Source organism: Rhinopithecus roxellana, chromosome 10 (genome assembly GCF_007565055.1).
Source record: "Rhinopithecus roxellana isolate Shanxi Qingling chromosome 10, ASM756505v1, whole genome shotgun sequence".
Lineage (NCBI taxonomy): Eukaryota > Metazoa > Chordata > Mammalia > Primates > Cercopithecidae > Rhinopithecus > Rhinopithecus roxellana.
In genome coordinates, this window is record NC_044558.1 from 26,303,851 (window position 1) to 26,325,380 (window position 21,530).

At 39.7% G+C, this 21,530-nt stretch overlaps 1 protein-coding gene across 2 annotated transcripts in view; it reads right to left on the bottom strand.

The window, feature by feature from the left end:
• Positions 1 to 1,018: 1,018 nt before the first annotated feature.
• The window catches only part of E2F7 (E2F transcription factor 7), a 50,846-nt gene continuing 30,334 nt past the window's right edge, over positions 1,019 to 21,530 (bottom strand). Inside the window, exons 8-13 of one of the 2 annotated variants that reach the window (XM_010362621.2) lie at positions 13,943 to 14,128; positions 13,127 to 13,199; positions 9,547 to 10,048; positions 7,589 to 7,844; positions 5,306 to 5,727; positions 1,019 to 3,963 (exon numbers count right to left, since the gene is read on the bottom strand). In XM_010362621.2, the coding sequence (XP_010360923.1) occupies positions 3,793 to 3,963; positions 5,306 to 5,727; positions 7,589 to 7,844; positions 9,547 to 10,048; positions 13,127 to 13,199; positions 13,943 to 14,128 (1,610 nt within the window). In that variant the 3' untranslated portion in view covers positions 1,019 to 3,792. The remainder of the gene's footprint in view (positions 3,964 to 5,305; positions 5,728 to 7,588; positions 7,845 to 9,546; positions 10,049 to 13,126; positions 13,200 to 13,942; positions 14,129 to 21,530) is intronic. The other variant, XM_030938341.1, reaches the window with a different exon arrangement.

Here is a 21,530-nt window from a genome sequence, read left to right on the forward strand (position 1 = left end):
GGTAAAGATCACTGCGTGTGGTTGATAAGAGATAGGGCCTGTATTAGTCCATTTGCATGCTGCTGATAAAGATGAACCTGAGACCGGGTAATTTACAAAGGAAAAAGAGGTTGAATGGACTCACAGTTCCACGTGTCTGGGGAGGCCTCACAATCATGGCAGAAGGCGAAAGGCACGCCTTACATGGCAGCAGCCAAAGGGGATGAGAGCCAAGTGAAAGGGGTTTCCTCTTATAAAACCATCAGATTTCATGAAACGTATTCTCTACCACGAGTACAGTATGGGGGAAACCACCACCATGATTCAGTTAACCACATTGGGGCCAGACTAGGACCATTCAAAATCCTGCCCAAGGGTCTGTGTGGAATGGGCAGCAGGAGAACCAGCAGCAGAGGGAGAGCTGCAGCTGGAAGAATATGTATTGCTTGTATCACAGTTCAGGCAAATACTCTCAAGATGAGGCCTTTGAAGAATTCTCCATGTGAATCAGCTCAAACATCTCCAAGTGTCACCTCAGAATTTAGCAGGGGAGTCCGACAACAGTGCAACATAGATCACTCCGGGGATATAAAGAGCTAGGGGACATCAGATTAAGTCTGCTTGCAGGTCAATTTAAAAGTGAGGGCTAACGATAGAAATTGGCTTTCAGTGAAAGGTGAGCATTAGCTACACTGAGAAGCATTTGACTTAATGGATGCCACAAGAAGTTGAGGGGTGGTCTGCATTTACCTGTGATTCCTAGATTGGATAAACATCAGAATCATCTGGAAGCTCCAAACCTACAGAGATTGGGACTTAGAAGAAATCAGAAGCTCAATTACACAGTACCTCAACCCCTGCAAGTTCCCATGAAATTCTGATGCAGTAAGTTTCAGCATTTAGCAACCACAGGGTGGTGTCAGCAAAAAGATCTGACTTACGTTTATGAGGGCCTGGTTGGCTATGTTGTAGCTGTTAATGGTTTTACTCAAAACAGTATGCAAAAAAAGCCTACCAAAAATACAACCACCATCTCTTCTTAAATGAATTATTTTTTATTGCTATTTTATAAAGCTTAATATTTCCTAAAAATATTAGAAAAGAATCAGGACAAAAAAATCAGTTTACATGTAGTACAGTTACAAGTAAATAGCTATACATAATATAGCCATTAGGAAAAAGAACAGAGCTAAATAGTAAGAAAACAAAAGCAGTAAGCAGCAATAAAATTAATACCTACATACAACTAGCAGTGCAATAAGATAAGCAGAAAGCAGCTTTACGTTAAAAGAAAGTTATTTAAATACAGAAATAGCACCTTACAAAAAGGAATTGAGAAATGTAAACTTGGTAGGTAGATTCAAGTATAAAAGTTATACCCCCGACTCTTGTACCAGAATGAAAGGGTTTTACAAACCCTGGTCAGTGTAGGGCACACACAGCCTCTGTGACAACTCAAAAAAGCTGCATTCTCTTAGTAGGACCACCACCGATTATTTTTTTCTTTTACTAAATTATACAATAATAGACTTAAGATTGCCATTGCTTCTTCACTACCCAAAATATCCAAGTCTAGCGCAGCAGCTTCAATTCCACCAGTTGTTCTGTAAGATTCATTTTCCTGACAAACAACCACTGCATTATTATTTTTACAAATAAAGCCACATTAAGAAGTGGATACTGAATACAGAAGCAATTGTGCTTGGTTTTCTATTCCTAAGTATGGTCACCAAGTCATAATATCCTTACCAATGGGACTGCTTCTTAACACCCCTCAAGAAATATGAATTCTGAGGTTAAGATGGTTATATCATGATCAGAATAAAAAAAGATAGCAAAAATGTTAAAACAGGCATACAGCATTCAGGAACAGTGAGGGGAAAGGCAATTTGTGTTTCCATCTAAATGTAGACCTCTCCATGAAATATTTTGTGGAAGTTCTTAAGCATGGGAGAGTTAAAATGCATACACCCTGCACAGATTGAAACCTGAAAAAGGTATATTTTTATTTGTTTTGATAGAGAACCCATCAGTTTTAGTTCAGGATCATCAGTACCATGCAATTGTTGATGTGGTTAAAAACCACATTTTTAACCTAACTCTATAGAAGACTGTAAAAAAGGGAAAAAAAATCTTGTAAACTTTAAAAGTTTAGTGTTGATAAAAATTTTTATATAAGTAGCAAATTTATTTAATGTAGCTACCTACCTCAAGTTTAAAAAAATCTTGTGGGGGTAATAAGGCTAATATTATCCTGTAGTTAATATAAAGCTACTTTATTCAGACTCCCAGAGTCTCTTAAATTAATATTTTTATTCTTTCATATAACATTTTATTGGGTCAAAAAATTAAAATAAAATAAAACCCTACACCAGGATTCTACATCTAAGATAGAAGTTTTAAGAGAGGAAGAAGGAAGGAAGAAAAGAAGTAGGAAGGAGGGAAGGAAAAGGGAATGAAGGAAAGTAGGAAGGAGAGAATGGCTCCCTTGTTCTCTGAAGAGACAAGAGAGAGGTAAATATCAGCAAGTCTAGGAATACAAAGAACTAGTATAGTTTGGCTACTTAATGCACCCCTAAAGTAATGTGGGTTAAAAAAGGGAAATTGCATAACAGTTTCCAAAATTGTATTCATGCTAGAACAACCAACCCCTGTGCTCACCATACTTATTTTTCAGAGGTACCATCTAACTACGGTTTGAATATCCTTGGTTATGAAACATATGTCCATTTTCCCTCTTACTCTTCCACACATGAAGTGGAAGAAAAACAAAAGAATCATCTCTTGCCCTATATCAATTTTCACATAATTACTCTTCAGAATTCAACGAAAAGGTCTCATCCAGGTTCCAATTTCCCATGTAATCACTTTCTACCATCCTGATTTTTACAAACAGCAATTGTTAGAAGACATCCATATCTCATAGCTCTACAGCTAAACATTTAAATAAAAAACGCAGGGCATGTAGTGAAGGAAACTGGGCACGGTAGGATTTTTAGAAACGAACAGTAATATCTCACTGTTCACACAGTTATCTGAGAAGCAGCAGTTAGGCTGCTAGAGTTCTAGAGTTCATCTTTGTTCTCATGCCCACAGTCAGGGTTAGCACAGTTCATTTACAGCAAGGTGTGTCATTCACAGTTATTTTGGTCTTGACATGTGTCATGTAGATACATTTATCCACATTATTACTAAGTTGTAGAATAAGTGCAGGGCAAATTATAGAATAAAAGTACAAACATTCAAGTCGTCATACCCTGAAAAAAATGTGTTAAAGACTGTAGTTGTAAACTTTTTGCACTAAATCCCATTTCAGGAACAAAATAAATAATACCATAGGATTCACAACTGAAGGTGGCTTCCTGATAAAGCCTAAGGAAGCAGTAGCTTTTTTAAACTGCAGAAAGGAAGCTTCTCTCACCACAGATTTACTCAGGGTAAGTGGAAATACATGTTAAGAATGCTTACCCTAGTTAAGTGCTAGACAGCGCCCCTCTTTAGGAAAACCACAAGGCTCCGGTAGCCTATTCAGATCTACTTCCAGCAATAAGACGATTCTTGAATCAAAACCACTAAAGTCAGTCGGCGCTTTCACTGTGACACCATGCAGAGAGTCGGAACTCTAACTGGTATTAAATGCACAATTAATTACTTTCAGGAAATCAGATGATTGATGATGGTGGGAAGTTAACAGAAGTGTGGATGAAAGACAGAGGAAGGACCCGTGCTCAGGACGGGAAGGTTCGCATTCCGTCTCGGACATCCGGGACTCTCAGGGCGTTTGATCCCTCCCCGACCTGGCAAAGCAGCAGGTCAGTCAGCCCCGCCGCTGGGGATTTCCAGTCTCCTCTGGGCCGAGCTGGTGTTTCGTGACTGGTTCCTTTCTCTTCTCTTCAGGACAGGGTCTCCAAGGCTGCCGGGTGTCTTGAAAAATGTCTCACGGTGTGTGCGTTGGATGCTCTTGGGGGTCACTGGAACTGGTGACTAAAAAAAGAAAAAAGTAAAAGCAGAAGTGAAGTCACATTGTTTCTGATCCCTGAGTAGAAAGGCAGCCCTTTCTTGACCTGTGTGTTAGGATCCCAAGGCAGATGTTCCTTCTTCTTTGCTTTCCTATCATACTTATGCCGTTTGTCTCCCCTGCTTACCACAACTGAAAATTAAATTCACATTTGTTGTTTTGGGTGCAGAAAGGCAGTCTATCAAAGAGGTTACAAGTATGGCATCTAGAGCCAGGGACTGGGCTCTATGACCATTGACAAGGCAATCTGTCCCTCAGTTTCTTCCTCCATCCAGCAGGGATGGTAAAATTACTGACTTCACAAGGTTGTAGGAATTAAATAAGATAATAATTGTAAAGCACTTTAGAGCATGTGAAGCCAACATGGTTTGTGTATTGGCTGTTTCTCTTTACTTGCTAATATTTGTCCCCTAATGTTAAATGTTAAATATTTATTCCCTTAATGTGCCCTAAAATGGCAGGGACCATTACCCTGTTCACGGCTCTATCTTCATTGCCTAGATCGGTGCCTGGCACATGGTGATAGAAAATTCTGTGTTATGCTATAATCATCTTGTTTTAAACCTAACATGTTCATTTCAATGTCTTGCAAACTTTTGAGCCTCTGAATAACTTGTCTAAAATATTTTTTGGCTAAACATAATTATTTGGGAGAGTAAGTAATCACCGTGAACAACCTAATGTATAATGGGAATTCAACAAATATTTGACTGAACCACAAATGGAGGTTGGGGAACAAATATAGACTCATTAACTTATATCGATAATATATCTTTATGTATATTTTTATGTTTTCTGAGTATGTATAGATGTATATACATACAGACATTATACATACACACAGTCTCTAAACATCACATCTTAAGAAATGACTGACAGGCTAAGCATCTCTGAGTTACTATCAAGACTTCTGTTTCTTTTGATTGTTTTTATAGCTGTATAATTAAAATTTAGGGTGGCTTCTTTTATTGACCTAGTGAAATAAAAGCTTGAAGATCATCAAAATAATACAACTATTTAGCATTCCTCAAAAATCCCCCCGAACTATGCCTAAAACTGGTCCCTCTAATTAAAAGAAACAGAATGACACCTAAAAACATACATTTTTGTCTTTAAAGCACAGGATCTCTCACCTCATGTCTCAGTGCTTTATAAAAGGAGCAGGTAATTCTAGGTCTACAATGGAAGCCAGGTGGAGCCTGACCTAGTGCCTCTGTCCGGCAATCATGTGGCTAAAATGAAAACTAGTTAAACACAGGCATACCCCTTCCCAGAATGACAGTGTCTTCAGGAAACTTCAGGCCTCACCTGATGTAATTTTACTACTGAGACTGGATGTCCCATGTAAACGGGGGACTCAGATTGGACGACACTGTGTGACCTTGACATCACTGGACTCAGGTTTAGTGAGGGCTGACCCTGAAGCTGAGGGTCTGCAGAAGGGAGTGTGGACGACTTTGGATTAACCACAGCTGTGGGGCCGACGAGAAGCTGGGCTATTGATCCAAGGCCAGGCAGGCTGAAATTCACAGGTCCTGTGTTTGGGAGAGCACCAAGAGTAGAAGAAACTGGGCCCGGCATTGCAGGAGAATAGAGAACAGGAAAAGGGCCCAGAGATGGAGATGGTAAGACCATGCAAGGGACACTGAAAGACGGCAGCTGACCTGAGGACGGGCCCACAGTAGGGGGGGTGTGACTGCCAGATAAAAGTACATTGAAACCATTTAATCCTGAAAGAAAAGCAGAACAGGTGAAAATCAATATATGTCATCATGAGGATACCATTCAAGCTCACATTTGTCATGGCCCTTTCAAACGGGAGTCCACAATAAATCAAAGAATGATGAGGCCTTCCCCCAGGCCAAACAGCCCACACCCTGCTCCTTCACAGCTGTGGCCAAGATTGTAATCCCACATTTATCTGATGCCTGTGAAGTTTTTAACATGAGTTCCACTGAACCCAAACTGAGAAGGCAAAAAGCTTGGATGGGAAAGATTACATCTTTATTTTTATTTATTTACTTATTATTATTTTTTGTTTTGTTTTGAGACACAGTTTTGCTCTGTTACCCAGGCTGGAGTGCAGTGGTGTAATCATGGCTTACTACAGCCTCAACCTCCTGGGCTCAAGCAGTCGTCCCATTTCAGCCTGCAGAGTAGTTGGGACCACAAGCACACCACCACACCCGCTAATTTTTTTTTATTTCCTATGTTGCCTGGCTGGTCTCAAACTCCTGGGCTCAAGTGATCTTCCCACCTCAGCCTCCCAAAGTGCTGAGATTACAGGCATGAGTCACTGTGTCTGGCCAAAATATCTTCATAAGTTCCTAACTGAAAATTTTTATTTCCCTCAATTATCACAGGCAACAAATCAACAATTTTAACAGTACCTTGACTTTGTCACTAGGAAATAGTACAGACATGTGAAAATTACATTAAAGCTATTACAGATTTCTTAATATACTGTCAAGCTCATCACAACTTGGAAATTTTGACAGTATTGGGCTTGCTGCCAGGTCTTTTTATTACTATCAGTAATTTTAAAAATGGTTGTTCTAGTTGCATTAAATATAATTGGCTTCCTTTGTAATCCCATGAATTTAATTCTATGTATCCATAAACATTCTGAGGAGGAATCCATGGCCTTCACCAAACTGCCAAAAGATCCATGGCACAGAAAAAGTTAAAAATCCCTGTGCTGGGCTGTAATTTTCATTCAGCAGGGGCTGAATCTATTTTTGTTCACCCGTGTATCCCCAATATTCAGTGCTTAGAGAAAGCACTAAAAGATATTTACTAAAGGAATAAAGAATTTTTTTCTAGGTAAGTGAATAATCATAAATACTAACCTAACCTATTCTAGCAGGTTAGGCTTAAGCCAACAAGGAATTGAGGAAAATCAATTTAGGTATCTTTGCATCAAGAGTAGCTTTATGTACAAAGTATATATTTTTAAAATCTGGTGTCTACTGTATTTCAGCTTTAATTCAAAATAGTAACAGCATTTATTGAGTCTTGCTAAGTGCCAGGTGCTATTATTCTAAGTGCTTTAGATGTATTATCTTATTAAATTTAATTCAATTTTCACAGCATCTATATGAAGCAGGTGCTATTACTACTGCTGTTTAACCAATGAGGATGAAGAATACTTAAGTTCATGCAATAATAAGTGGTTTTAAATGTCAAGCCCTCTTACTCCAGACCTGGCGCTTGGTCATGATGCTACATACTCAGTACCTCTAGATGTTCAAGACCTCAAAACACTAGCTGCACACAATGGCCAACAGGTTCATACTGTTATACTAAACCAATGCTAGATTCAGCTGAATTACCAGTGCTTTTTCACCAAATAATGTTTAATGTATTTTTTTTTAATCATCTGCCTCAACTATTTTCCCATTACTTCTGAAGTTAGTGAAAGTAGAATCAGCTTCTCCATTTATAGATGGAGAAAACAAAGGAGCTAGGAGTAAAATGACTCAGGCACATCAATAAGCCACTTTGGTCAGGTGACACAGACAAAAATTTAAAAATCCAATTCATGATCTGACTGCCACAAGGGACTCTTTAAGACATGATGATATCCCTTACCTGTGGGAGACTGCACACAAAGATACTGTAGCAAAGAAGGCTCTTTGGTGCTTTCATTTTCTTTTGAAGGCTTTTCAACATCTGTATTTCTTGAAGGATTTCCCCACTCAGAAGAAACAGAACAGGTTGCTGTTGCCTTTCCTGAAATCTCTTCTGCAGCAGGGAGTTGGCCATTCACATGAATGTCTTTGAGGGGTATAGATGCCCTGTTACCCATAGTCTTGGGAGAGGCAAGGTCTGTGGAATCTGACAGTTTCTAAACACAACCAAACCAGGAAGCAGGAAAGTAAGTCAAAATTCCAGTAGTAAATCTCTTTTTTTTTTTTTTTTTTGAGACGGAGTCTCGGTCTGTTGCCCAAGCTGGAGTGCAGTGGCACGATCCCAGCTCACTGCAACTTCCGCCTCCCGGATTCAAGTGATTCTCCTGCCTCAGCCTTCCAAGTAGCTAGGATTACAGGGGTGTCCCCCATGCCTGGCTATGTTTTGTATTTTTAGTAGAGATGGGGTTTCACCATGTTGGCTAGGCTGGTCTCGAACTCCTGACCTCAGGTAATCCACCCGCCTCAGACTCCCAAAGTACTAGGATTAGTAAATCTTTTTTTTTTTTTGAGACGGAGTCTCAGTCTGTCGCCCAGGCTGGAGTGCAGAGGCGCCATCTCGGCTCACTGAAAGCTCCGCCTCCTGGGTTCACAACATTCTCCTGTCTCAACCTCCTGAGTAGCTGGGATCACAGGCGCCCGCCACCACACTCGGCTAATTTTTTTTTTTTTTTTGTATTTTTAGTAGAGACAGGGTTTTACTATGTTAGCCAGGATGGTCTTGATCTCCTGACCTCGTGATCCACCCGCCTCAGCCTCCCAAAGTGTTGGGATTACAGGCATGAGCCACCGCGCCTGGCTGGGATTAGTAAATCTTAATAACAGCTCTCTTAATATTGCTAACACATAAAGGTAGCATACAGCTGCGTGCTACGCTGATTTGTGTATGTCAGTGGTTTCCATTGTATTTGTAGGAATCGTCTGAAAATGTCATGTCATGTGCATTGACAGTATTGTGATTTCAAAGTAGAGAAATGATAGAGATTTTAGCAATGGAAAACTGGCCATGGTGGTTAGACTGTGAGATATATTTCTGAGCTAGTAACACACATAAAGGGTGTTGCTACTAGTCTTTTGGGATCTCATAAGAACTGTGGGCTGGCCCAAGATGTCTTGGTTACCTAAGACATATGCCAGTCTTTCACTTCTGATCTGCAACCCCAGGCTATCTACAAAATGAGAAAGATTCATTCTGGCAGGAGAAAAAAATAGAGAAAGGTTCTTAATTAGTGTAATGATTTCCAGGAAGTGTGCCCAGCCTACCCACTGCAAACCACTGTAATGACAGTGCTCCTGCTTTCTGAGAGTTTTACTGGTCATATCTCATTAACCTCTGAATGGCTACTAAGCAGGAGATGTGGACAGCTCATATTTTTGTTCTTTTCATTTTGAAGCTAGGGAAACAGGATCACTGAGCAGTGAAGAGAACTGACCAAGCATAACATCTGATAGCCAGACAGCACCCACATTCCTCCCTCTGGAACTCAGCTGTATCCTGGATTAAAATGTTTATTTCAGTGATCCTAATTTGTTTTAAAAAAAGGATGTAAAAAAAGGAAGGAAATATATAAACATGTTAACAGTGATGCCTCTATGTGGTGGGATTCTGGGTAACTTTTCTTCTTTATACTTTTTAGCATTTTATAGAAAGTGTGAGTTTTATAAAAATCACCTTTCTTATGCACTATTTTAAGGCAAGATTTTTGGCAGAGCCACTCCAGTGCTTAATTAATTACACAAGTGACATGAAATAGCCCCATATTCCAGACTCCATCGCTTATTAATATCAGTGTATCTTCATTAGGAAGCAGCTCAGGGCTAACAGGATGTCACCAGACACATCCACCTGCACTCCCTTACCTTGGGCATGACGAGCGACAGTGGGCCGTCTTCATATTCCCTGCTTTGCCTTTTCGTGGCTGGCTCATCCTCCTCCTGAGGTTTCCTTTCCTCACAGAGGCGCTTCTGAGCTGAGGGTGCGGATGACAGCTCTACTGTGGCTGGGGCTTCTGAGTTTCTGTCATCCTTCTCTGACCCTGACCCTGACGCTGGTCCCTCCTGCAGACTTCCATACAGCATGAACAGTGAGGCAGAGGGCACGTACACTAGGGGCTGGCCAGCAAGGAGTGCCGGCTTCAGGCTCTCCACAGCAGAGGCTGCAGAAGCAAGTGAGACGTCCACTTGTCCATTCAGACCGTTCTGCACAGAGAATGCCTGCAGGTCCGTCTGAGCAACAGAAAATACCGGGTGGGCTAAAGGATTAACACAATATTCTGGGTCAACAGAGAGGACAGGGAAAGGAGCAACAGGGTCCAAGCCACTTGATGGAGGCACCACTCTCTTACTGGCAAAGGCTTTTCCCCTGTAATAAAAAGAAACAGTAATGAAGTTAGCACATTCTACCAACTCCTGACCCTTTACTTTCCCAAAGAGAGCCATGCCAAATCAGGAATGAGATAATACTCTTCAGGCAGATAGGAAAGCGCACTCGCTGAGCACGTGTTAGCTCATGCCAGAGGCAGACACCCAGGTATGGCCTGGATAAATGGTTAGGATGGGGTAGGAGAGCCGATGTGGGAAGAGCCATTGGAATCTCAGGTTAGAGTGAACATTCCTTCCTCCTCCATCTCTTCCACATCTGATCGTTATCAATTACTAAGCACTTACATCCTTGCCAGGCATGTACATACTATTATAATTAGCATAATAGTATAACAATTTTATGCAATTATTATAATAATAGCTACTCTTTGGCTGGGTGCGGTGGCTCACACCTGTAATCTCAGCACTTTGGGAGGCAGAGGCAGGCGGATCACGAGGTCGGGAGATCGAGACCACGGTGAAACCCCGTCTCTAATAAAAATACAAAAAATTAGCTGGGTGCAGTGGTGGGTGCCTGTAGTCCCAGCTACTCGGGAGGCTGAGGCAGGAGAATGGCGTGAACCCAGGAGGCAGAGCTTGCAGTGAGCCGAGATCATGCCACTGCACTCCAGCCTGGGCAACAGAGCGAGACTCCGTCTCAAAAAAAAAAAAAAAAAAAAAAAAGCTACTCTCATTTCCTCCAGTTTACTAGTGAGGAAGACTGAAGTGCAGCGGTTGATCACCCCGTCTTGGATGAGCCAGTTCTGAAGTGGGAAGCTGGGCCCATGCCCACATCTGTTTGATGGCAAAACCCATGTTCTCAGTGATTGTGAGAGACCCTGGGAGAGTAACAGAGACTAGACTTTGATTTAAAAAAAGATTAATCTCATCTGTCTCATTTCACAAATCCAGTATGAAAGAAATGGAGTGGGCAGTGAGGAAACAAACGTATCTTCTCAATTATTATTTTCTACCACTTTTGTCCCATTCTGCTCTGTGTTGTTAACAACATTTTAGGCAGCACACAGTCAAAATTAAGTCCCATAAATGTGCAAGTTTATAGGCCAGCATGGTGGCTCATGCCTCCTGTGGGGTGCCTTGGAGGATTGCTCGAGCCCAGGAGTTTGAGGCTGCAGTGAGCTACGATCCTGCCACTGCATTTCAGCCTGGGTGACCCTGTCTCTAAAATAAGAAAATGAAATAAATAAGATATAAACAATGTTGGAGCCTTTCGTTTGGAAAAATTTCCAAATATTTAAAACCATGTTTATGTTCTTAGTATATTTTTAGGACTAGAGAAGAACGATCCTTTAAGAAATAGTAAACAGAGGGCCAGGCGTGGTGGCTCACGCCTGTAATCCCAGCACTTTGGGAGGCTGAGGCAGGTGGATAACCTGAAGTCAGGAGTTCAAGACCAGCCTGGCTAACATGGCGAAACCCCGTCTCTACTAAAAATACAAAAATTAGCTGGGCGTGGTGGCGCGTGCCTGTAATCCCAGCTACTCTGGAGGCTGAGGCACAAGAATCACTTGAACCTGGGAGGCGGAGCAGTGAGTCGAGATCATGCCACTGCACCCCAGCCTAGGCAACAGAGTGAGACTCTGTCTCCAAAAAGAAAAAGCAAAAAGTAGAAAAGAAAAAAGAAAAAAACACACACCCACAACAACAAAAAAACAGTAAACAGAGGACTAGGATTTCTTTCCGTCTTTCTGATAGAATCATGAAGACCTGTTTTGCCCACCATCTCACTGCCCACTGTGCTGCTGAGAATAAAATGGAGCACCCTGGGCCACAGAGATGAATCACCTCTCTAATCAGCTGCCTCTGGTTGAGTAATGGGGATTGCTCAGCATTGTGAAACTGAACATGCCCACCCTGGGTATATCACCCACCATCCCTCCACCTAGCCATCCACCTTCAACTTCTCCATCTCCACCAATGATATCACCATCACCTGACATGCAGACATTCTTTCTAATGCCTGTCTCCTTTAGCGAGCCTTGCCAACTCACTGTCTCACACTGGTTTCCCTTTCTTTCCACCTCCGGTGAGCACAGCTCAGCTCTGCCCCACAGCAGACCAGAACGACTGCAAATGCTCTGTTCTGTGGCCTGCCTTTCTCCACTCCTAATCCCACCTGCGAAAAGTAGCCAGGATGATCTTCATCAGTGAACCTATAGTAGCTCTTTATGGTTTCCCTGATGAATCCAAACTCTTCTCTGGCTTTCAAACTTGATCTAGTTTTTGCCAACTTTTTGCCAACTTGATCTACTTGCCTCCAACACCTAACCTCTTCTGCTGAATGGTTTTTCCTTTTCCTGTCCTATTTGGACAAACCATGACAGCAAAACGAGTCAGGCTTTGGTGTCTTCTACTCCCTGGCCCTGCCTTGTAATCTGCTTCTTCCCATATCTGTCATTAAACACTTTTATGTTTTTCAGAAGCTAGCTGTCATTAAACACTTTTCTAATTACTCTGTTTAGTGTTTCTTCTGCTTTCTCTGGTGATACATGATTTCTTTCAAAATCAGGCCCCAAATTTAAGTCAGACAGCCTGGGTATATGAATCCCAGCTTTGTCACCTATTAGCAATGTTACTTTGGGCAAGTTACATAACCTTTTGCACTTCAGTTTCCGCTCTGTAAAATGAGGGTAATACCTCTCTGTAAAACCTCAAAGGATTGCTCTTATGATCAGATGAGTCAATATACACTAAGGCTCCTGGAACGGTATACCTGGTAGGTAGTGGCAAAGCCAACTATGATAATGATGAAGTGATTCATGGAACTCTGATACATCATTTCTCAGGGTCATGTTAATTATGAATTGTCTCTTTTCAATGTTGGTCTTTTTATCTGTTTCCTAGAAGCCATCATAGCTTACAGTATCCATTTTTCATACTTTGGTGTCCCTGATGCTAGTTCCTGCACAGTGTAGGGCACAAAGGGAAAACTTACCAATTCCTAACAAATAAACGGCTGGCCTAAATTTTTTCTTTTGATAGGTGGTATTGCAATTTAGTCAAAGTTAACACTAGGAGACAGAAAAGAATACACTCTGAGCTTTTATAGACTACTTACTGTGAATCGTCTTCTACTTTCTGTCTGTAGACAGCTGCCAGGCTTCCAATTTCTAAAGAGTAGCCACCTGATCCTGAAAAGGAAGATGAAGGCTTAACAAATATAGGAAGAGACTTATACATACCAACTATATACTGAGAATTATATAGCTGAGAATTCATTATTCTCAGCTCAGAGATTACTCAAAACTGATATGGTTTTGCTTCAAAGAGAAATTTTCAGAAGCTAACTGTTCATGGTGAATTCAGGTCTCATCAAGAATTCAAAATAAGCGTGGGAAACCCAGGGAGACCCCATCTCTACAAAAAAATAAAAAATTAGCCAGGCATGGTGATGCATGCCTGTGCTCCCAGCTACTTGGGAGGCTGAGGTGGGAGGACTGTTTTGAGTCTGAGAGGTCAAGGCTGCAGTGAGCTGTGATCATGCCACTGTACTCCAGCCTGGGTGACAGAGTGACCTTTCTCTCACAAAGCAAAAAAAAAAAAAAAAAAAAATTATTCAAAAAAGCATTGCTTGGTAGGTCTAACGAGTTTCTGAGATACATCAAACAGGCCAACTATGCCAAACCAACTGGTCTACAAGGTGACTAGGATCAATTTTAGGCAAGGGGTCATGTTCATAGACTGTGATATCAGCATCTCCTTTGCCTCCAATAATTGCTTGACTTTAGCTAAGTAAAAAGTAGACCACTGGAAAAAACAGGCAGGGCTGAGAGAGTCAGTTTGTTTGGAAACGCCAGCACATGGGTGCTGCACTGGCATGGGCTACAGCTACATGGCAACTGATGGACTCCATAGATTATGCAAGGGCAGATACCTTGTTCTTCTCTGTACGGGCTGCTGGGTTCTGAGTTCACCTTCCTCTGGATCCTCTCAGAAGCCTGAACTGTGTTAAAAGAACCATGGCGAGCCAGCTTCTGTTTTGCACAGACTTGAATCTGGCCATATGTTTCTCTTTTCAATTCTGGTAAGACAGATGCAGAAACATCCACCAGTTCTTCATCTACATAAATGAGAGAATTGGTAGTGTTGCTATACAGCTGTAATTCAGGATAATTTTAGTCTATTTAAGAGATGGCTTTGAACCTATAATTGTAATGGAGCTACTACCCTATAAATCAAAAACTAAGACAATCAAAGGAATTTTATGAGCCTTGTCTCAAACCCCAATTTCTTTCAATGTACTTATTTTTTTTTAAGTTAGTGGATGACTATAAAATGAGATTGAATCCATGTATATTCTAAAATTATCTGAACTGCAACAGAAGTAGAGCAAGATGTTCTTCAACCCGAATTAGAATGAGCCTCACATTTTAGATGCTCTATTTGGGCAGAGAGTATCAAAGGAAAGCCCGACCATGCTCAGCCCAAAATGAATATTTTGAGATTCACTTTCAAGATTAACTGAGATCAGCTTCCTATGCCACAGATCTACAGCAATGAATAGAGAATCTCTATTTTCTGTTATGCTTTATTATTTCTTTCTTATGCAGTAGGAGGCTCGAAAGGTTAGGCCCTGGAGACACTGTTTGTGTTTAACGGAGTGTATGTGGGGTTAAGATAGAACTTTCTATATAGACTCAGGCAGCTATCCATGTTGTACAGATGGTCATCTCTACCTTATTCATTTGTGCTAATTTTTTTCTAAGCTCAAAGCATGCACATTTTAGTTAGAGAATTGATTTAATAAACTGAAAGGCCCAGCTAGATTTACATTTTCTAAAACATGCATTTCACATGAATTAAACTTTGAAATGAAAATAACAACAAAAAGTAATCTTTACAGTTTTCTTTTTCTTAGAACAAAAGCCCAGTTAGAAAAATAAGAAATTACAAAATCAAAAAGAAAACAGGTCAAGTCAGTAATAGGGGCCACATTTGCCTCCTTCCTGAAACAAAATATTGGACATAATGCATAAAACTGTGGCTCTCAACACATTTGGGCATCAGGACATGTAGGACAGTGATCTCTATGAGACAGGAATCAAATAGGGTGAGCTCTATGATGATTTTAGCTTACTGCCTGGAGAATGTTTCTAGGTTGGGATGTAGGGAGAGGGACCTAGACAGAGACTGGAGGTCCCCCTAAGTTGAAGATAGAGCTGGGAGTCCTGGAAAGTCAAGGCAGCTAGGGTTTGCAGGGCAGAATGCTGGAGAGGAGGGCTATACAGAAAGAGAATGCTGGGGATTTGCAAAGGTCCAAACTGAACATTCACTGGAGTACTGATGCATGTGAGAAAGATACCCAAGGCCAGGGAAAGAACCATTAGAAAGTACTAGAGGGAACAATGTCTGCAGCTCATAGAGGACTGGGAAAAGTGCCTGTTGCCAATAGCTACAGTAGAAAAACCTAATTCAGGAGGGATTGGTTAGAGTACTAAAAAAGGTGTTGCCCCAATAAGGGGAAAAACGTACTAAAGACTAAAAGCTCATAGAGTTTTGCTGAGCCAAACTTAAAAGCAACACCCAAAAGGATCACTGTTTCCATATAACTTCCCAGAACAAAGCTAAAACATTTTTAGGAATACAGAAATGTCTAGCACCTAATAATGTATAATTATCAGTGTCTGGCACACAACTGAAAATATGACCCACAATGAGGAGAAAAATCAATTGAAATGGACCCAGAAGTGAAGCAGATGATAGGAAGTAGACCAGCACACTAAAACATATATTAGTATTGCATACCATAAATTTAAGCCACTAGAGGAAAGACTGGATATGTTGTCTTAGAGACATCAAAAATGTAAAGGCTCAAATCAAACTTCTAGAGATAAAAAAATACAATGGTGGGGATGAAAAATACAGTGTATACAATTAATGGCAGATTAGAAAGCATAGAAATAAATAGAGAACTTAAAGACATAGCAATAGAAACTGTACAAAAATGAAACACTAGAAAAAAGACAGAAATGAACAAAGAATCAGCAAACTGTGGGACAACGTTAGGTAACCAAAAGCAAGCATAAGTGGAATCTGTAAAAACAGCAGATGAGGGGACAGGAAAAATATTTGATTAAGCAATGGCTGAAAATTAGCCAAATTTGATGAAAACTTTAAACCCAAAGATCCAAGAAACTCAACAAATCTAAGTACAAGAAACATGAAGACAAGGACACCAAGTCATACATCATCAAATCGCTTAAAACCAGTCATAGAGAGAAACTTAAAAGCAACCAGGGAAAAATGACACATTAACATATAAAGAACAGGATGATGGTTGATTTCTTGCCAGAAACTATGCAGGCTAGAAAACAGTGGAGCAACTTCTTTAAAGAACTAAAGGACTGAGTGTGTGAGCTCACACCTGTAATCCTAGCACTTCGGGTGGCTGAGGTGGGATGATCGCTTGAGCCCAGGAGTTTGAGGTTGCAGTGAGCCATGATCATGCCATCATGCCACTGCACTCCAGTTTGGGTGACAGAGTGAGACCTTGTCTCTAAAAAAAATAAAATAAATTAAAAAAAAAAAAGGAACTAAAGGAAAAAAAAACTTCAACCTCAAATTCTTTTCGTTATTTGATACAGGGGCCTTACTGAATTGTCTAGGCTGGACTTGAACTCCTGGGCTCAAACAATCCTCCCACCTCCTTCCTCCTGAGTAGCGGGGACTACAGGCATAAGCAATGGTGCGTGGCGTCAACCTAGAATTTTTAACCCAGCAAAAATGTTTTTCAAAAGCAAGGGCACAATAAAGACATTCTCAGACATACAACAGCTAGAAGAATTCATCATTGGCATACTTGCACTAAAAGAAATGTTAAAGTTCATCAAGCAGAAAAAAAATGATATTAGATGGAAACCTACATTTGCAAAAAAATGACAAGCACTGGAAATGGTAACAACATGGGTTAGGGTTAGGAAATTTTCTTACTAAAGTTTCTTTAAAAGGTAATTAACTGTGGACCAGGCGTGGTAGTTCACACCCCTAATCCCAACACTTTGGGAGGCTGAGGCGGGTGGATCACTTGAGCTCAGGAGTTCGAGACCAGCCTGGGCAACATAGTGAAACCCTGTCTCTACCAAAAAAACAAACAAAAAGCCCCCAGTAACACACCATGGGGTTTGTAACATATATAGCAGTAAAATGTTTGACAGCAATAGCACAAAGTCCAGGCAGGGAGGAATGAAAGCAAGTTATTGTAAGATTCTTGTACAATACATGTAGTATACTATCACTTGAAAGTAGACTGTGACAAATTAAAAATGTACACTATAAACCTTAAAGCAACCATTAACACAACAAAGAATTATAGCCAAGAAATCAACAAAGGAGATAAAATGGAAGCATAAAAAATACTTAATAAATCCAAAAGAAAGAAAAAGAGGAAAAAGAAACAATAAGCAAATAGGACAAATAGCAAGATGACAGATTAAAATTCAAGATCAAGAATCACATTAAGCGTAAATGGCCTAAATAACCCAATTGAAAAGCATAAATTGTCAGATTAGATTAAAAAGAATTCAACTATGTATACTGCCCACCAGACACTCACATTAAATAGAGACAGAAATTATTTAAATAAAAGGATAATATATATTATGCTAACTAATAAAAAGAAAGCTGAAGTGACTATATCACTATGAGACAAAGTAGATTTCAGAACAAAGAATTATCTCCGGGAATAGAGAGTAATTTTATAATGATAAAAGGGTCAGTTCATCAAGAAGACATAGTGATCCTAAATATTTATGCAGACAGAGTTCATTGAAGAGCCTCGAAATCCATTCCACAAAACTTTAAAGAACTGCAAGAGGAAACAGACAAATCTGCAACTATAATCAAAGATTTCAATATCCATCTATCAATAATGGCTAGAACAAGTAAACATAAAATCAGTAAGAATATAAAAGAACTGGACATTTATAGAACATTCTACCAAACAACAACAGAATATATACTCTGTATATTTGTGTATATTTACCAAGATGGGCTGTGTCTGTACCACAAAACAAGTCTCAATAAATTTAAAAGATTCAAGTTATACAAAGTATATTCTCTGGTTACATGAAATGAAATTAGAAATCCATAAGAGAAAGACGTTTAGAAAATCCCAGAATATTTAGAAACTATATGACACGTGTCTGAATAATTTGTGGGCCAAAGAAGACATCAAAAGGGAAAATAGAAAGTATTTTGAATTGGAAGACAATGAAAACACATGTCGACATTTGTTAGATACAGCTAAAGCAGTACTGATAGGAAAATTTATAGTACTAAATGCTTATTGGAAGAGAAGAAAGGTCTCAAATTAATTATTTCAGCTTCTACCTTAATAAACTACAATAAGAACAAATTGAACTCAAAGTTAAAGGAGCTATAAAGAGATAATCTGAATAGCTCTATAGCTATTCAAAAAATATAATCTGTAGTTAAAAACCTTCTCACATAGAAAGTTTTTAACTACAGCTAAAAACCAGACCCAAATGGCTTCACTGAAAAATTCTTTGTTTATCGATTCTTCACTGATAAATTCTTCCAAACATTTAAGGAAAAAATAATAACAATTCTACACAAACTCTTCCAGAAAACTGAAGAGGAGTGACTACTTCCCAACTCGTTTTAAGAGGTCAGTATTAGCATGACAGCAAATAGACAAACAGATCAATGCAGCAGTATGGAGAGTCCAGAAACATTACCATACATATATGTGGTCAATTTATTTTTAATAAAGGCACAAAATAAATTTAGGAGAGAAAGGATAATATTTTCAACAAATGATGCAGGTACAACTGGGTATCAATATGTAACCTCCCATCCTCTCAGAAAAGCACCCCATTGATCCATAACTCACACCACATGTGTGATCTCGTGTTAGGCAAAGATTTCTTACCTAAAAACTGAAAACATGACCCACTAAAGAAAAACATTAATAAAAATTAATATATTAGTGGAATTCCTGAAGATTAAGATCTTCTGACTTTCAAAAGACACTGGTAAAAAAATGAAAAGACAAAGCCACAGATGGAGGGGAAATATTTGGAAATCATATACCTGATAAAAGACTTGTGTGCAGAATGTATATACAACTCTCACAGTTCAATAATAAGAAAGCAGACAACCCAATAGCAACAAATGGGCAAAAGATCTGAGCACATCCTTCACTAAGGAAGATAAACAGATGGCAAAACAGATGCTTAACATCATTAATCACTAGAGAAATGCAAATTAAAACCAAAATGAGATACCACTACACACCTATCAGGATGGCTAAAATTAAAAAGACTGACCGTATCAAGTTTTGGCAAGATATGGTTGAAATAGAACTCTCATATACTATTGGTAGTACAATGTCATAACTGCTTTGGAAAACAGTTTGGAAGTTTCTCAAAAATTTCAAACATCCACCTACCATACGTTGCAGCCTTTCCATTCCTAGGTATCTACCCAAGAGAAATGAAAACATATGCCCATATAAAGACATGTACATAAATAATTGCAGGAGCTTTATATATAATAGCCTCTTCAGCAATAAAAATAAATTACTGATACATGCTACAATATGTATAAATCTCAAAATAATTATGCTGAGTGAAAGGAGCCTGATCAAAAGGGTACAGTTATAGTTGATTCTCATTATTCACAGTAGTTATGTTCTATAAAGTCACTGCAAACACCGAATTAGCAAATATTGACCCATTGCTTCTAGGGGACATAAAGGGTTAGGTTCCTGTAAGCCTCTGGTTACAACATTTTCATTAGCTGATCAATATATGACCTTGTTTATGTGTGTTTCTTTTTAAAGAAATCTGTTTAATATTTGTTGATTTATTAACATTGAACTTGGCCAATAGTACTATAACTCATGCCTGATCAAAGTTTATCTAACACATGTATATTCTCCGTAAGGCACAATGCAGCTTTCTTGTGTTAAGAAACACTAGACAGCAATACTTGGGAGCCAAAAAGCATAAACATGTGAAAAAGTGGCACTAAAAAGACTGCAAACAGAATGCTGGCTTATGGTATGAGAGCTGGAACAAGAAGGCAGAGTACTGCCTGATTCATCTGGGAACATGTGCATTGGGAGACCCAAATTCTTCACCAAGCTGTGCATGACCACAACTGACTGTGGAAACACCCTGAGTACTGACTTTGGAGTTACAAGTTAATTTTAGTAAGTAGACAGATTCACGAATAAGAAATCTGTAAATAATGAAGATTGGCTATATATGATTCACTTACAACAAAATTATAGAAAATACAAACAAATCCAGTGTGACAGAAAGCAGGTCAGTGGTTGCCTGGGGATGGGAGTGGGGACCAGAAGGGAGGAATTACAAAGCGGGCAGGAGGAGGCTTTTGAAGGTAATGGATATGTTCATTATCTTGATGATTTCACAGGTACACACATATGAAAAACTTATCAAATTGTAACTTTAACTTCCTGCCATTTATTACGTATCAATGACATCTCGATAAAGCTGTTAAAAAGAAAACACCATTCATAATACACTGTGCTATGCTGGTAGGAAAGAGGAGGAGGAAGACATTTATAAAATTTGTGAGAAATGGCTAGCCAAGGGATGAAGGAGAATGGCTCAAGGAATCAAAGGAAACTTGATGTTATCAGTAATGACACTAGGGAATACAGAAAGATCAGGTTTCTGGAGGGCAGAGGAAATATGTTCAATTTAATTTTCCTGACCTGCCTCCAAAGTCTTTCTCTCATGTCAAATCAGAGAGTTCTCCCCGTTCTGTCCCGTAGTGCAAATACATGAACGTCTTGACTTCTCAACAGCTGCTCATCTTCCAGCTATCTTACTTTCTTTTTCTTTTTTTTTTTTTTTTTGAGACGGGGTTTCACTCGTTGCCCAGGCTGGAGTGCAATGGCGCGATCTTGGCTCACTGCAACCTCCGCCTCCCAGGTTCAAGCAATTCTCCTGTCTCAGCCTCCTAAGTAGCTGGGATTACAGGTGCATGCCACCATGCCTGGCTAATTTTTGTATTTTTAGTAGAGACGGGGTTTCATCATATTGGTCAGGCTCATCTCGAACTCCTGACCTCAGGTGATCCACCCGCCTTGGCCTCCTAAAGTGCTGGGATTACAGGTGTGAGCCACTGTGCCCAGCCCAGCTATCTAATTTTCTTCAATGGTACGACCACCTTTGAGTCCTTCCTCTCTTTTAATCATTGTCCGAAGACTCTTGGTTAATTCTATCACATCTAGTCCAAATTTCTTGCCTTAATTTTTGAGGCCTTCCAAAAATACAGTCCCCAGTGATCACACTGTAACACTGTATCTCATTATTTTTTATCCCATGTTCTCTTCATCCTTCCAAAACCTAACAGCCCATCAGAACTTAATCTGTATCCTCTCTGAATGCCTATAGAGCCAGTACCACCCCATCTAGAGTGTAATTGCTCTCCTAACTTTCAAATGTATGCTAACTATATGCCTAATT